This window comes from Crocodylus siamensis, chromosome 4 (genome assembly GCF_052110815.1).
Source record: "Crocodylus siamensis isolate JL-2025a chromosome 4, ASM5211081v1, whole genome shotgun sequence".
NCBI classification, from domain to species: Eukaryota; Metazoa; Chordata; order Crocodylia; family Crocodylidae; genus Crocodylus; species Crocodylus siamensis.
The window spans coordinates 116,084,199-116,101,480 of record NC_143398.1 but is presented as its reverse complement, the minus strand read 5'-3'; the positions used below and the strand labels follow the sequence as shown (position 1 = coordinate 116,101,480).

The following is a 17,282-nucleotide window of genomic DNA, read 5'->3' as shown; positions in this document are numbered from 1 at the left end:
AAAAGGACAGTTGGGCAGAGATCTGCTTAGGCAGCAAGAGCACTGCTACACCAGTGCTGAGATCCAGCCATCAAGCCTAGAAGGAAACTCCTGTAGGTGGCTGGAGAGCCACCTGACTGGAAGGGGTGGGGCTTTAGACATACATAAGACCAGTGCCTGAGACCAAGTGGGCAGTATGGCCTGCAAGCAGCAGGAAAAGCAGCTCATGAGCAGGATGGCTGCAGAAGAGCAACTCACTGATACCTCAGCTGACCTAGGAAGTAAGGAGCTTATTGCTTCCAGGGAAGTATTACCCAGTGGACTGAGCATAGCTATAAGGGGTGAATGAGGAGACCACACTGCAGTTCCTGATCGGCACACCAAGGTTTACAGTCCTGCTTGGGCAGGTCATAAACCGGAGATGGCCTGGAGTGGAGAGGGCTAAGGACATAGCTGGAGATGGGTGAAATCAGAGCCAGGTCCCCAGTGCCTGAGAGAGGCAAAACCACTCCAGCCACCCACAGCGATTTCCTTCTATGATTCACAGCTAGCCTGCTCTTCTGGCTGCTGTAGCAGTGCCCTTGCTACCCAAGAGGCCAGAAGGGCTACAGCCCAGAAGCTGCGGTCCAGCATACCAGCTGAGAGGTGCCCAGCCAGAGAAAAAGGGCCAAAGTCAGAAAGGCTGAAGCCCCAACAAAGGCTTGGAGGCCTGCTGTTATAATCAGTAACATCCATGAGACATGGGTGTAGCTATAGGGCTGGAAGGAAACCACAAATAGCCCTTAAGGCAACAGATGTTCTGGGGGCATGGACGGACCAGGAGAGCCCACTGAGTGCTTGAGAGGCAGGACTGGGACTAATGGGATCTGGGAGGGACCTGCTGGTCAAAGGATGGATGAGGGTTCTCTAGGACCCTAGGGCAGCCTGTCTTTTTACAAATCAACTAAGACCATCAAGGCATGGCAGGTGAGCGAAAAGGGAGGGTACCCAGGGATAGGAGCCATGTCGCCACCAGGGGGCATCATGGCCACCCCGGGGGCATTTAATCCTTTTATGAGGCCTATGACCCTTATTTTGTTAACAAAGAATGTCTCCCAGACTGCATAGGGCAGAAAAGGTAGCAGGGGCATCATGAAGGCAAATGCATCAGTCTGTGTACATGGGGTACAAATAACACCCAGTAGCTCAAGAAAATCAGTCCCCATCAGTTGAATTTAAGGATAATCTTCATGAATCAGTATAATCAGAGGCCTACTGTTGCTTCATAGGTGCTTGATATTAAAGTAACAGTCAGATACTAAGGTTCTGGTCTGCTAGTGCCTATGTACATGTGTAACTTTACTCATGGGAATTCTCACATAAGTCATGCACATGCAAAAGCATTATGTGGGATGAGGCTCTTAATTAACAGAGGTTAAGCATGCAAATGCAAGAACACATATATTTTAATTAAGCTAGAGGAGGAATTTTCTAGGACTAAGGCACAATCATGTTTATGCATTTCTCCTCCTTGAAGCCATCCTGTTTATACAGGCTCAGCGATCTACATGACAATCTTCTGTAGAAGTTGTGCAAGATGTTGCTAAACATATTGACAAGGCTAAAGATATAATTTAAGACCTTTGCTTCTAGCCATACAACCACAAATGACATGAGTAGGTTGGTATGGGGAAGGAGTTAACAGAAGATTTGACCCAAAGCATTTACACACTATTGAGGAAAAGATCCTGACTGAATATTCCAGCTATGGCTTGTTTGTTAAAATGGCTCTTGAGAATTTTAAATGGCATACTGAATACTATCAAAACACCACTTTCCAACTGACAACTGGAGCTGTTCCAGGAAAAGCAGCAAATCAAAGACCTATCCAATATTGCATGTAGCTAATGCATGGCAGCCAGCTGCAGGAACCTAGTGAAAAAACACTTTGGGTTCTGGCTCCCAGGAGGAAAGCGTTCTGCCATTAGTCTCCTTGAGCACCAGCCTCCGCTGTGGCCCCACTAAACACTTCTTTTGCTTTCTGTTGTCATCAAAACCATTTCGGCACATAGGCCCAATTCACTCCTCAAGTAATTTGGGTCCCTTCAATGATGGCTGAATTTGGGCCATCTGTTCAAGAGGGAAATTATAGGGAGGGAACTAAACCTAGAGAAGAGGTTCTTTAAAAATACTGGTCTTTAAAATGTAATCTTATGATCCAGTAACACTAGCAGAGAGAACAGGGAAGGAAGGGAGAACATCCCTTATAAATCAGTAACTTGTATGGGGTCAAATTCTTCCCAGTCAATGCTCTAATTCTCAGCTCTTGCCTAAATAAGCCATGAAATAAGAAAGATATCTTCCTTTTTTCTTTTTTTTTTTTACTACAAGTCTCAAGTCCTGTTAGGTCACAGCTGCCAGCTCTGCAGTTAGCTTGGCATTTCAGAGATGGCTGCCACACAATCCCTTTATTCCCCTATAAGATTTCTGCAGCAAGGAGTTGGAGAACCTCCAAGACTACAGCTCTGTCATAGCTCCCGCCCACACTCAGCCAGCAGGTTGGAGTTCTTCCCATTTCAGCTCCACCCTGGTTTTGTTTTCCTGTCCAACTGCAGACTCAGACTATGGGGGTGGGGCTCACTACACCCAAAGGAGACTTCATTTTTTAAATCTTCTGGCTTCTCTTAATCAACTTGGGGAAAGGACAAACGAGGGAGACACAGGTCAATAATAGCATGTATGGTTTTCACCCCAATAACATTCCTGAATAGACTTGTCCATTGTGGAAGAGCTGTGCACTCCTGTATCCATTTGTGCTGTGTACAACTTGAAAAGGTCCCTAAGAGATTCTATTCCCAGGTGGAGTAACAAAACTTGTTCTACCCACCCCAAGAGGTTCTCAAAGGAAGAAGGCAAGCATAGTAGTGATCCTGCACTGTTACAATAGTCTAAAGGGTCTGTACCAGTCCCAGCAGCGATGAGCAGGGGAAGGAACAAGCTGCCTCTCCTTTGTCCCTGTGCCAGCAAGGAATCTGGCATTCATTCGCTTTACATTTTTATTCCTTATTGTCACATAGGAAAGAACCCAACCCTCATGTTCTCATCTGAGGGATTCCATTCTACACCCAGTTCAGCTTCCCCAGTGTCATGATCATCCCCTTCAAATCCTGGATCCACCATATCCTCTCTCTCTGAAACTAAGCACCCAGTTGCTTCCATGCCCCCTACTTTCCTCTGTTCAGGCAGTGATAGCAGCCTCAGAACTCTCTGCTGTGTTACTGAAGCAGAGAGATCTTAGGCTTCAGCAATATGTTTTTATTTAACTGTTACATTAACAACATAAATTGTTGGGTGAATTTCTGGAGTCTGCTCAAAATCAGAGATCATCACAATGGTCCCTTCTGGCCTTCATACATATTTCTTACCCATGGACAACCTAACAGACAAAGCTAGATTCCATGTTATACTTGGCCTCTAAACTATGTTGCTCAGTCTTGCTTTCTAGACTACTCTACCAATGCATAAATGCAGCAGAGCCATAGCTGGTACAGCTTGCACCCTAGGCAGCAGACTCATACCTGGTAGGGTTTGTACCCTGAGGTGCTGAAATGAAGGCATGGGGCGGGGCGGGGGGGTTGAGGTTCCTCCCATGTGGAACAAAACAGAAGCAGGACACAACTGTGAAGGGAGGCATCACCTCCACCAGCCAAGTTAACCCTCCCCTTGCCTTGAAACTGCTGTAGTTTCATATGGCAAACAATGGTCCCAAACCCTTAAATTTGGCAATAGCTGCAGGGCTAGGGAATGGTTAACTTGGCTCTTGGAAGCAACATCTGACACATCTCCTCCCAGCAGCAACATCTCCCATAGAAAGGGGGTTGCAGGATTGAGGAGGGAACTCCTGACCCCACTCCACTCCATGCCACTGAAGCTTTGAGTCCCCCGCCTCCTAACTTTATTCCAGCACCTCCCATAACTGAACACCCAGAACTTGATGGAAAATTTAAGATCTAGGTTTCTCTTTTTTACAGAAACTATAATTTTTACCAAAACAATTTTGTAAAGATCCAAAATGGTGATTAAAAAAAATCCCCTCTTCCTTTATCCCTGGAAAACCCAACTTTTTTCAATCCTCACATTGAAGAAAGACAAAAAACCAGTCATGTCATTCCTCAGCTAGGCATACAAAAAACATTTTAAAAAAGACATCCTAATGCATATAAAAGAGGGGAAGAAACAGCTCATATAAGGAAGAATTTGCACAGTGGTCCTGATTTCTAGCAGTTGGAAACCTGTAATGATGCTTTTGGTGGTGTAGTTACTGAAAAGTCTCTAACTCAATCATTAAGCTTGATTTGAGCTAAGCAATGAAAATTGTGAAGCCTGACATTCTTAATTTCCAGGGGTTTATGCTCTGTTCTCAAGTTCCAGATTCAGATATACCTGAAAAGTCAAAACAAAGCTCAGTCACATCCTCCCAGTCATTGGGTTTCATGTCATAACTCAGAGTTGGATCCAAATCAATGTAGATGGACCAAATATGCAGATCAGCAGGGAAGCTGGGATTCTGTGAGCAAAACTATTATTGATCTTAAAAGGACTTCTGAATATTAAGTTCATGGTCCAGGTAGTTCCTTTCTCAGCTGTAAAACACCAACTTAACCTTCTAATAAAGCTTGAATTCATCAGATAAAACCCAGACCCCAACTGACAAAATCCCCACTGATGTCAGTGGGGTCAAGATTTCACCCACAGATTTTAAAGCCAAAATGAGCTGCTGTAATAATCTCATTAAACTTCCTGGATAATCCCAGCCACAACAAGCCAACCAGAAATTCCTGAAGTAGAGAAAAGAGGTTCTATCTGCTACTTAACTCTGCTGTCTCCTTTTCTCCGACAAGCTTAAGGAAAGGTACTGTGACACCCAGAAGTTTGCCTATGTCTATCCCAACCATGCAGTTGGTCCAATCAAAGGTATCACCCTAAAGAATTCTTGCCTTTTGTGTATTTCCTGGACCATCACAGCAACAAGATCACCTCAACATTACCTGTAGCAGAGAAAGTTACTCTTCCCTGCCATATAAAGCAAACACTAGCAAGCACAATAACCTGTAGCTGAAGCTTTAAAAGGGGATAAATTTATGCTATAATCTCTGTGGGCATGTCTACACATGCAGTTACTGTGCATGAATAAAATCTGGTGAAGTTTGCGCTGGAGTTTATTTGTCCCAGGTGTGCCATATGCATGTACGGTCAGGACCACAGCAATCTGAGCAGGGGCAGAGCAGCCCCAGCTGGCAGAGGGCCCCAGGGGTCAGCCTGCCAGCACAGGGCTGCACCTGGCTCAATGTGCTGCAGAGGGCCTGGTTAGGGCACGAGTACTTCAAAGTAGGGATAGCCCGCAGGAAGGTCCTGCACTGAAGTACTCTCATGTCCCAGACAGCTCTGTCAGCATCTATACACGCATTGCAGCAGAGTAAATAACTCCGCCACAGGATAATTCTTGTGTCTGGCAGTACTATCCCACAGCAGAGTTAATTAGATTACTGCAGCCTAATAGCGCATGTAAAGCTAATTAGGCAGCTCCACAGTAAACGTCTCATGTAGACGTGCCCTGTATGGTAATACAGTGTCCATGGCTACATGAGATGCTTACTGCACAGTAGCTCATTACTGTTGCGCAGTAGTGTCTCTGGGCACGAACCATGATGTGATGCTACTGCACAGTAGTAAAGAGCTACCACAGTAAGTCTCACCCTGGCAACCATGCCAAGATGCTACTGAGCAGAGATGCGTTGTGGAGTCATTTAATACTTAGTTATGCAAGTACTAAATGACTGTGCAGTAACAACTGTGCAGTCAGCATCTCATGTAGATGTGGCCAGTTTCATCCAGGGGGGAATATGTTTAATCTGAATGTAAATGATGAGTTCCCTGTGGCCATATGTTCACCGCAAATGCTAAGGGGAAAAAAGATCAAAATTTGGACAGAAGAAAAGTCCATTTCCAATTCTTCTCCCACTTCCTTCTATAAATAAACAACATTACTGACATATATGTTAATTAACCATATCAGTTTATCATTTTGAACACGAACATTTTTCACAACTATTTTCTCCAAAAGTTATAGAAAGGCTTCTTTCTTGGATGATGCCTAATTCATACTCTAGATAATATTCAGACAGAGCTTAACTATTTTTCCAGAGATGAGCTGAAATTGCAAGATCTGGCCCTGTATTTCAATCAACTGTTTTTTGTTAAGGCCCATTTGCAAAATTCAAATCAGGTTCCTGAGTGAGATTATGAGTTATCTTAAAAGTTAGGTGCATTCATATACACATTTTTTATCACAATTCCCCCTTTTTATTTACTTATAATGGACTTAATGCTGATGTTACCTTGAGAGATGAGCCTTTGGGGCTGAAACACTTAAATGGCTTTTTGTCCTCTGACAAGCCATCTTCAGGCATCTTCTGACGTTTCTCAGCAGCTTCAGCCCTTCTCCTCTCAATCTCTTCTTTCAGCCTCCTCTTCTCCTCCTAAAATGGTATACATAAACTGTTGGTCATTTGTTTTCTTCAAGATACCATAGTGTCATCCTCAACACCTTAATTTCCTCAAAAACGTTACAGGATTTACAAAAAATACACCCCCTATGTCTGTGACCTATTTCAGTTCTAGTAATTTATTTATGTACATGTAATGCACTAATCTACCACAGTATCAAGTGTGTCTGTAAGGAGACAGGGTTAATCTATGCTGCATTCATTTATTCCCACAAAGGCATTGCTTGCATAACTAAATATGCTGCTGTGGTCCTGTGTTTACTGAGACAGCAACATTTTAAAAAATGCTATCTCATGAAAGACTGGGATTTAAGAAGCTGAATGTTGTTTTAAAACTATAACATATGGGTTAAAAATGCTAATTAAAACCACATTTAATGCAACTCTGAGTCACAATACTGACGTTTTCAAGACACTAAATCAATCTGACCCTTTGTCCAGAAAAGGAAAGGGACAGGAACCACTTCCAAGTTGCCTAAGAACAGGCCCCAAACCAGCACCACTCAGTCCCAGCAAACTCTCAAAACAGATTCATTCTGCAGCCTCATTTCTCCCCCTCTAAGATTCATTGACTTGGAATCATAGCACAAAGGTTAATAGGTATCTACCTTATATGTGTAAGAAAGCCTTATGTATGCCTAGTAATCTGAAGATGAAAACCACTATGAATGAATAACAGGGTTATTCTTTTGAAGGTGTAGCAGGCTTATCTTTCAGAGCTTGGGTTGAGTCCCAGGCCTGAGATCCTACTGTTTTGATTGGTGGAGCTCATCCACCAATCAGGAGGCAGCAAGAGAAATAACATCACGCCCCTTTCCTGAAGGGAGGGGGAAAAGAGCTCCCCCAGACCTGATTGAAGACTGCAAACTGTCAGGTCCAGAAGACTTCGGGGTGGGGGGGTGGGAAGCCCTGGAGTGTATAAAAGGGGCTGCATGCCCAGCACTGGGGAGAGGCATCAGGGACAGAGAAGAGTACAAGAGTGGGGCTTAGAAGAGCTGAGGAAAGCTGCTCAGCAAGGTGAAGCAGCAGCCCAGGAAGAGCCCCCGAAGACCTCTATCAGCAGGGAGCGGGGGACGGATCCAGTGGTTAGGCTCTCAGTGCGCAGCGTGGTGCACGGCATCCAGACCCTGGGAGCTGCGTGAGGCGGCTCAGGTCTGCAACCTCTGGCGTGTGGCCAGAGACACAATGTACAAGCTGGTGCATGGAGCAGGATCTTTGGAGCCCCTGGGATGGCTCCAGTCCTCAATCCCCGGAACAAGGCTGGGAGCTTGGTGCAGGAGGTGCTGAACGGAGGGTGAGAGACCCTGGGAGCCGCTTGAGGCAGCTCGGGTCTACAACTGCTGACACAGGGCAGCAGCTCAGTGCAGACTATGCTGCCCAGAGGGTCTGGGAACAGACCAAGCCCCAGTACTACACAAGGCTGTCCAGGCCTCCAACCCCTAGCACAAGGCGAAGCACTCACTACACACAATGGTGCATGTGGCCCTGTGCCAGGATGGCAGCAGCAGAGTCAGGTGGCAGGAAAACCTGGTGGGGAACAGAGCTTGACCTGGAGAACAAGAGGCAGCACTCTGGGACTGTGGAGTAGTAAGTTACCTTGGAGAGAGGGCCCCCAGAGGGGAGGGTCCCCCCAGCTCAACCCAAGGATTGCAAAGGGGCACTACATGGGCCACTCCTGGGTGATAGCGGGGAAGTTTAGGAGTCTTTGAGGTCTTCCTCTCCTTTTTCTTTCCCCCAACCTCCTTTCCTGTAGTGGTACCTTGGGAGTGGGGCCCCTGCACTGGAGGGCACCCAGAGAGTCTAAGGACTGCTGATTATATTTGTGGACTGTGCCTTACAGTTTATGGGAATAATTTGAAGTAATAGTTTGCATATGAATAGAGTTATAAGGTTGCCCAATCAATATCCTTTGGTCTGGTTTGTTCTATTGTTCATCAATATTTTAAATGATAACCGGGTGTGTATATATCTGTGTATGTGTGGGTGTGTGTATATAAAAATATAAAATAGGGTTTACTGTTTTGTAAATATGTACATATATATATATAATCTATGTCCTTATCCTTTAATGGTTTTGTTATAATAATAAATCTGTATATAGTTAAGTAATTGATTGATTGGACCTGACTCTGTAGGGGACAGAGGTGGCCACTAGGCTGTTGTGTCCCTCTGCAGCACACTGCCCTGCCAATAATTCCCTCAATTGGAGAGGGAAGTACAAACCCAGGTACACCCAGGCTACAAAGGGATATTTTGAAGGTTGTCAACTGAACTACAAACAGGGAAGTTCTTCTTAGTTCTCTGAACCAGGATATGCCGCACTACTGCAACAAGCTGAGTACTCTTAACTTATGGAGTTCTTCAGTGGACCAGTTGGGAGCTCAACACATTGCAGAAGCAAGCTGCTCCTTCCAAGCACTAAGTACTGTTATTGTTAGCCCCCAAAATCAAAGTTTATTTTCTGTATGGTTTACGTCTCTAATTTACATGCCAGAGATCTGAACATCCTGTTTAAAAATACTCACTTGCCAGGGGACACAGAGAAAAACAGATGCATTTTGGTATTTAATATTAAATTCAGCAAGAATCTCTTTCTAATGAAATCCAGCCCAGCGTAACCCCAGGATTTAATCCCACCCTCAGCAAACAAACATCTGCTTTGCCATTCTCCAGACACTTGCATACACAGAGGAGCAGGATTCTAGTAATTTGAGCTATCACATGCCAGAAAAAGACTTCCCAAATAAACAAAGACCTGTGTTCCCGCAGCACCACACCTGAAGGTTTTGTTTGTTTGTTTGTTTTTTAATACACTGATCATAGGAAATTCAAGACAACCACAGATAAAAATCTTTGTCCCAATTATTAGATTAGAGTCTTGCCATCAACCTCAATGAAGTTGGCATTTCACTCACTGGTCCTACCCCATTTTAGAGATTAGATCCAGATTTTACTGGTTCATCAATGTGATAACATGGCATAATATCAGATGCAAGGTCTGAGGTTAAAAGTTCCAGAATCAGTCTGGGATTAATTCAGTTAGTCTGCCTGAAAGCTATGCCCACTGTGCTAGGCCCTCTATTGACACATAAGTAAGAGACAGTCCTTTTGACAAGAAGCTTGCAGTCCAAGTAAACTACACAAACCAGATGTGGCAAAGGAAGAAATAGCAGAGAGGTCATGTGACTTGTCACAGTCTCATCAGCAACCCCAGAGTTAGGAATAAAAGTCCAGTTTTAGCCCTGCCAATCTGGTAGACCTTGGGTGCATCTACATGTGCAAATGCTGCAGAGTGGGTTTACTCTAAAGTAATTTATTCTAAAGTAAACCCACCTCAGGCAGGCACCTACGCATGCGTGGATGCAGAAGCAGAGTTACTGCTCCTGGCAGCAGTCTGCTCCCGCCCCCTCTGGCCCTTCACCAGCCCCCTCCAGCATCCAGGGAGAATGCTAGACTCCCCCTGGGTGCTAGCCCAGGTGCTGGCAGGAAGCACAGGGCTAGGAGGCAGCTGTCACCTGGCAGGGGCTGGCAAATTGCTCCCTGTCCCCAGGAGCTGCCTGCTGCTGGGGTGGGCTACACCACTGGAGCCTGGGTAAGAACAATGTCCCCCTGCCCCAGCAGCAGGGAGCTCCCCACCCCTCAATTGAGGGCAGGAGACTTGGAAAGGTGGGGTCCCAGCCCTCTACACCAATCTGCCAGTGGTGTAGAGCAGTGAGCCCCCGGCTGAGCAGGGATTACTTGAGCAGAGCTGGGGCTAGGAGCAAACTCTCAGCCTATTCCCAAACTCCTACCCCCGCTCCATGATCGCATGTGGGGAGTGAGGGCTGAGAGCTCCCTCACTTTCACACTGCCTTTCCTTAGCTACTTCCTCATATTAAGTATAGCCTTGCTTCTCATCCCCATTGATTTACTATCCAAGAGTATACCTCACTTCTGTTACTGATATTTAATTAAAGACGAATGGAACTGAGCCACTTTCAGCATCAGTAAGGGAGTCCCAAGGTCTGGTGCTGGACATCCCTTTGTGCTATTACGCCATTACCTCTTCTCTGGCTTTTCTCTCAGCCTCTTCCTGTTTCCTCCTCTGCTCCTCCTCCTCAAGGACCTTCCGGCGCTCCTCACGCTTTTTCTTCAGTTCTTCCAGCTCCATGGCTGCCTCCTGTTGCTTTTCCTTCAGCTTCTCAAACTCCTCACTCTCATTTTCGCCTCGGCGACGACGCAGCTCCTCTAATCTTTTGCCAGCTTCAAGCTGAGACACTGGCTTGGCTTCTTCAGCATCTGCAGTTGCTTTCAGGTTGGAGCGGCTAAGGAAGAAACAGGCACAGGTGAGTATGCCACAGGTTTTCCTTTCCTGGCTAGAATTACCTATTGTCATAAGAACTTGACACGCAAAAGTTCCTCCTTACAAGATCATGTGTTCCTCATAAACTCTGTACTAACTTGATAGGTTTATCAGGTATGCTGAAGTATTTAGATGCACTCATCTGCCTTCCACTGACAAGAGTGAAAGCGAAGGGAGAAAGTGTCCTGCATGCTTGGGGATGCAATGTTTGCATCATGCTACCTTTAAACTAAGACACCTACATTTCACCTCTTTCTTGGAAATAACTTGGTCTTTATTTTGGAAATATTCATATCTGCTGTGCTTTCTTTGTTCGAGATCCATTTTATTTCATCACCACCTTGAAAGTATATAAGCCGTAGTGTTTGTGTATATGTATTCTATAACTGGGGAGCTGTACTTAGGGAGTTAGCTTCTAAAAGCATATATGAAGAAAACAATTCAGAAATCCAAGGAAAGGCAATGAGTTATTTGTCTCTAAAATTTTCTAAATAGGACATGCACATACAAAAGAAAAACACAGCAGCAATGCATTGCACAGAACACAGTATTTTAAGACATGCATAAGCCTTTGCTGTCTAAGGTGAGTGCCATTATAACAACTTATAACATGTAAGATAACAGATAATACACGTAGTTGGCAAATATCATAAAAAAGAAAAGGCCATTTGATTCCAGCATAGTAATGGCAAATACAGTTCTTGCTGTTCCACTATATTTCAGTACAAGATACCTCACTTATTTAAGGCATTATTCTCTTGAACTCTACGCTGGCCGACATATGTATGTGAACTTTCTTTGAAATTTCCTGGAAATTTTGACTTTTTTTAATGGGTTTACAGATTTATTTTCTTAAATGCCTTGCCTCCCCACCCCTGAGAGAAAGATTATTCACAAACAGCTTTAATGCAGAGAAATTAAGGACATTTTTAAAAATGCCCATTTCTTGTGAGCAATATGAATACATTTTTTCCCCAGAGTGTTAAACACCTCCAGGTAGTTATATATTTCTCACATTAGTACTTTGCTAAATACTTGCTCCTGCAAGTGTGTTTTCATTACTACTGACAGAGAGACACATACTTAACAGTTTCATCATAGTACTTACAAGAGATGGGAAAGGGGCATGTATTTGGCTTTTATTTCTCCCCTGTCCTTCAGGCTCTAAGAAGATACAGATTCTAAATACTCCATTAATGAAACCACAGGGTTGCAAAACTGAACACACAAGAGCCAAGAGCACAAACATCAGTATTTCCCACAGCAATATTAAGTAAGCAGCAACATTACAGAGATAACAACAAATAAGCATTATAAATACTGTCTCAACATGTGACTTAATGAAAAGGGCCTCAGTTCTGCAAGGCATTCTTCACACTTGGAGACTCGAGCAGCTACATAAAGGCCTAATAAATTCACAGGAGCTGCCATGAACTCAATCCAATCTTGGATTAGAATCCCGTCAGGCAAATCCATGTACCTATACAGTCCCCCATTAACTTCAATGGAATTTTGTGCTATCAGACTACACTGCATGATTTGCAAATTGTATTGTTAACATATGATGAAACAGTGAACATGAACTGTTAATAGAGTTAATACTGCTAGGAGGATCTTAACTTTCACCATTTCAGCTCTATAACAAGCCTTTTATTACTACATATTTGGGTTCCCCCAACATAATCCAGCAGACCACTGACCCACTTCAGCACCAGACACTTCATTTGAAATAAAAACGGCCATTTCTTTTATTTTCCTTTTAAATTCAATCTTTTAGAGTCTGATCCTACAAGCTCTTAGTACAGATGGCCAACAGGAATAAGCACCATTGCTTAGACTAGTGCGTGACCTGGCACTTATTTTATAATGTATCTACTTAGTATTTAAAAAATCCATTTTAACCAAGACCATAAATTTCTGCAAGGCAACTGTTAAAACAGGTATTCAGGACACTCTCCTGGCAACTGGGAAATGTATCTGAATCCCGCTCTTGTGACATTAAATTGTGCGACCCCGTGGTTTCATTAATGGAGCATTTAAAATCTAGCACTTTTTAATGCCTGAAGAACAGAGAAAAAATAAAAAACACACAAGCCCCATCTCTTGTGTTTCTATTCCTCCTAGGTGGGATAAACCTAGAATTTAGGTCTTTGTCTTCCTGGGCAAGTACTCTTATTACTAGACTGCAAGGCAAAAGGTGGGCACTACCACCACCAGTTCAAGAAGGAACAAGGGAGAGGCTGTGCTTTATCCTGAACTCAGCGCTGCTGTCAGATAGGCTGTTCTGAATCATACACCTCCTCCTTGAGTAATCTAGTGCTTCCTTGCATCCCTAAATCGAATTGCTTAAGCTCTGAAAAGGAGTGAGAGTTCAGTCACACCCCCATGCTTAGCATACTTATTAGCTTCCTGTAGGCTAATAAAACCAAGTGACTGGATGGGTGACCTGGACCTTGGGTGGTATCTAGATCTCTCCATTCACTCCATAAGAAGCCTAGACACCTGACCTGGGTGATCTGGATCCTCCTGGGACAAGAAACCTACATTTTAGTCATTGTGACATCACCATGGAGGAAACTTAGAGGTTGATACAGGATCTAGCCGTTAGTCTTGGTTTGTTCCTCTAGCCCCAGTCAGGGAGAGAAGTCCCAGTTATTTTGCTGTTTCTCATTCTCTAAGCAGTCATGGCAGTCAGCCTATACTGACTTTGACAGGTATGTGGTCTAATCAAGATATATCAAGTCATTCAGTACTTCCCAAACCTTGTGGGTTTATGCCCAGCACAGTAAAGTCATAGATTCATAGATTCATAGATGCTAGGGTCGGAAGGGACCTCAATAGATCATCGAGTCCGACCCCCTGCATAAGCAGGATAGAGTGCTGGGCCTACATTACCCCAGCTAGATACACATCCAACCTTCTCTTGAATACCCCCAGGGTAGGGGAGAGCACCACCTCCCTTGGGAGCCCGTTCCAGACCTTGGCCACTCGAACTGTGAAGAAGTTCCTCCTAATATCCAATCTAAATCTGCTCTCCTCTAGCTTGTGGCCATTATTTCTTGTAACCCCCGGGTCGGCATTCCCAGTACTCTTACTTTAGCCACCGCCACCAAACTCCTTTACTGCCAATTGCTGTTGATTCCCTTTGCTGGAGGCAATCAGTGGCAATGACTGAATGGGAGCAGGGAGCAGGCATCAAGAGTGGATAAAGTAGGGGAGCACTGCTGATTGCCACTACAGTTCATACACAGCCTCCCCTAGAAACCTTTCACACACAAACTAGGGGGACACACCCCACACTTTGGAGAGTGTGGAAATTTCCTCAAATAATCCCTAAAATAAAAGTTTGGTTTGACAGTATTATTAAATGTAGCACTGAAAATAGTAACTGTTTACCAAGTCTCTTAACCAATATCTGATCTACTTTATGTCAGTAATGTAAGAAGTTACTAAGGATCAGTTTCTGTCCTCTGTGACATCTGTGCAAATAAAGTAACTTCACTGAAATCAGTAGAGTTATTCCAACCTTGCAGTGCTATAAAACTAAGAGTGTATAATAGTCTTATTTTTTTCTGACTCCATGGAAAGTGGGGTGAATCCTTTAGCTGAACAACATGTCTTTCTTACTGAGAAGAGGTTTTTCAGCTCCTAATCATGTACATCCAAAAGCTACTCTTTCTAACTTCTTTTATTAACAGGCTATATGTAGGATTTTCCTTGCTGTTTATGCATATTCTCTAATAGGACACAATAATTGGCACAATAATTATCTTGCTCCTCATACTTTTTTTCCTCTCAGGCTCTTTGCTTTCAGCAGATTCTGGGGATCTCAGCCCCCTGCTGTCAACATCAAGAAATCAGTACTGAGATACAGAACAGAGGAAGAACTTCAGAAGTGCCTGTTTGGTGCTAAGAAATGGAAGCCAATTGCCAGCCTTCATGCAGGGGGAGAAAAAGCTGGTTTGAAAGAGCCAAACGTGACAGAGCAATGTGAAAAATGCATTACAACATGCTTAGGATTTCTGCACTCCTGAATAAGAGCTGAGAAAAGGGGCAGGTGGCAGGAAAATGGGAAAGGGGAGCCACAAAATTAGTTTTTCCAGAAATCCTCTTGTTGACCAGGACAGAGAGAAGGGGCATAGATAACACTTCTCTTTAGCCTCAGATGTGTCTGGTTTTATTTCTTACTAGTGCAATTTAAACTTAGTGTACAGAGTCTGCTACTTTTGTGCTAGCACCACAGGTGGTTACGTACTAAAGTCATTTGGCTAGACATCAAAATTAGTGGATTTTGGGGAAGATGGGAAATAGAAGAAAGATTTCCATCTTATCACTAAATGTTGCTACAGAGACCTATGCCCAACATGAAATAAAACAAACAAAGAAGTTACAAGGAGAGTTTTAGAAACATTTCACATGTTCATTGTGATTTGACCCAACACTGGACAGGTGAAGAGAACTCATTTTCTTCTGTTTTATGGCATATGAATCCCCCTCTTTCCCAAGTGTAGCAGATATCTCAGACAACATTATTTTCCTGAACATGCCTCTTTAAAACATTTTGACCAGGAGTAGTTTTTCTCCTACCAAATAATTATTTACATATAAAAGCCATTACACTTGTGGTTTGCTACAATAAACAATTAAGAGATAAACTCTTAAAAAAGGTTACCATCTGGACACTGCTTCATATTGTTTATACAGAGTCTGATTTAAAGCAGGTGTGTACTGGAAATGGGTTATTCTCATGTGACAACGATATAAAGGCTCAGCTCTGAGGTCAGTCTTTACCTTAACTCAGACTACAAAAATATGAAGTTCATTAAGAAAGCAAAAGTTTAGCAGATGATGGAAGAAGATTAAAAAACAAATTGCTGATCGCTAGAGAGAGAGTGAGGTGTTTGCTTTTTTCTATTCATTAACCAGCTATGCGCAGCTCATTTCATTGCTACAGCAATGTACATAGAATTCTATTAAAAAACAACCTGAGACACTCAATTCAATTCTAAAAAAAAACTAATGAATATCATAATTTTTATGTTTGATGTTGGAAACCTAAGTCTTAGACTACTCAGCTGAAAAGTACTGTAACAGAGACCCATAAAAGGCCACAAGCCCACTAGTTCTACTCCGATATAAACAAATCCAGTGTTCATGTGAATCTTACCCAAAAATATTCTCAGTATGTTTAAGTTTGTGGGTAGTAAGTTCCTGGACACGTTCTCCATTCTGTGGCTTCGATTCAGGAAGTCCTTTCTTACGATCCCAGCTAGCCTTAAGTTCATCCTTAGGTGCTTTTTCTTTATTAGCCTTGTCATCTTTTATCTGCTCAGAAGATACCATAAAGAATACAAGCAAAAAAAAAAGACTCACAATTAGACATTCAGGGTAACTGAAGAGGGGATAACTAGGAATGCTGGGCACCTAAGCATGTGTCTTCAAATCTTTTACAGCAAACATCCCGTAAAATTCTAAAATGTTATCTGCAACCACCCTCTTCTGATCTACCTTGCAACAGAAGATAGCTGCAGTTACCTGCATTGCATGCAAATCTGCTGCACAAAATGCTACTACTGCTATGTAACCCAATTAAAATGACACCTGTCTTGACTGCTATCCCGTCCCATCCTCTTGCCCCTCATTTTTTAGCTCATTTACCTGTTGCACATCATCTGACTCTCAGACTATGAACACTGTAAGAGAGGGAATGCCTTTGTTGTTTGTTCATATAGCTGTAACTACAATGGGTTATTAGGTGATTCTACAATAGAAATAATAATCATAACAAATTGTTAAACTAACTCAGCAAAAGCAAGTGTTTGCTATCCAGATGTAGCCAATACAGTCACCTGCACAGCAGATGTGGGCTAACAGGATGTACTGGGTGCTTTCAGTGTCACAGCAGGTGCCTACTAGTTGGCTACTACAAGCATCATTGCCAAGTAGTTCAGTGATCATTAGGCCATAGCCAAATGTGTGTTTTTTTTATCAGTGTGCAATTCTAACGCCCCCATACTAGGTTACAGACCAATCACTGACTAGTTGTAGAGGGTATTATCCAATGTGCGGCTCCAATTCTAGAAAGAAGCAGATGTTCTCTCCGAAAACATTGAGGCAAAAATTCTCTTCCCCCCTCCAGGACTTCACTTTATATTATTTCACTGAGATTCAAAAAATTTAATGTATTGGTTTCACTCCCTAATCCCCATCCAGAAAATGTTGGTCTTAAAAGTATTTACCATGGCCATCTACAGCCTGACCCCAGCGTGCTGAGTCATGCTTGGATGCTGATGAAAAGTGCAGGAGATGGCACTGATTTGAGTTCTTCTGTTATGTGGGCAGAATTATTCCCACAAAGTAAATTAGCTGGACCAGGAGCCAAATAAGTTTTGAATTGCAGGGAAGAAAATAAAAGT

At 43.3% G+C, this 17,282-nt stretch overlaps 1 protein-coding gene across 5 annotated transcripts in view; it reads right to left on the bottom strand.

The window, feature by feature from the left end:
• The window catches only part of CALD1 (caldesmon 1), a 280,641-nt gene that overhangs the window by 15,041 nt on the left and 248,318 nt on the right, over window positions 1-17,282 (bottom strand). For all 5 annotated transcript variants that reach the window (XM_090043519.1, XM_090043515.1, XM_090043517.1 and 2 more), the window contains 3 exons: window positions 16,034-16,191; window positions 10,567-10,828; window positions 6,357-6,497 (listed from right to left, as the gene is read on the bottom strand). In XM_090043519.1, coding sequence (XP_089899645.1) covers window positions 6,357-6,497; window positions 10,567-10,828; window positions 16,034-16,191 — 561 coding nt within the window. The remainder of the gene's footprint in view (window positions 1-6,356; window positions 6,498-10,566; window positions 10,829-16,033; window positions 16,192-17,282) is intronic.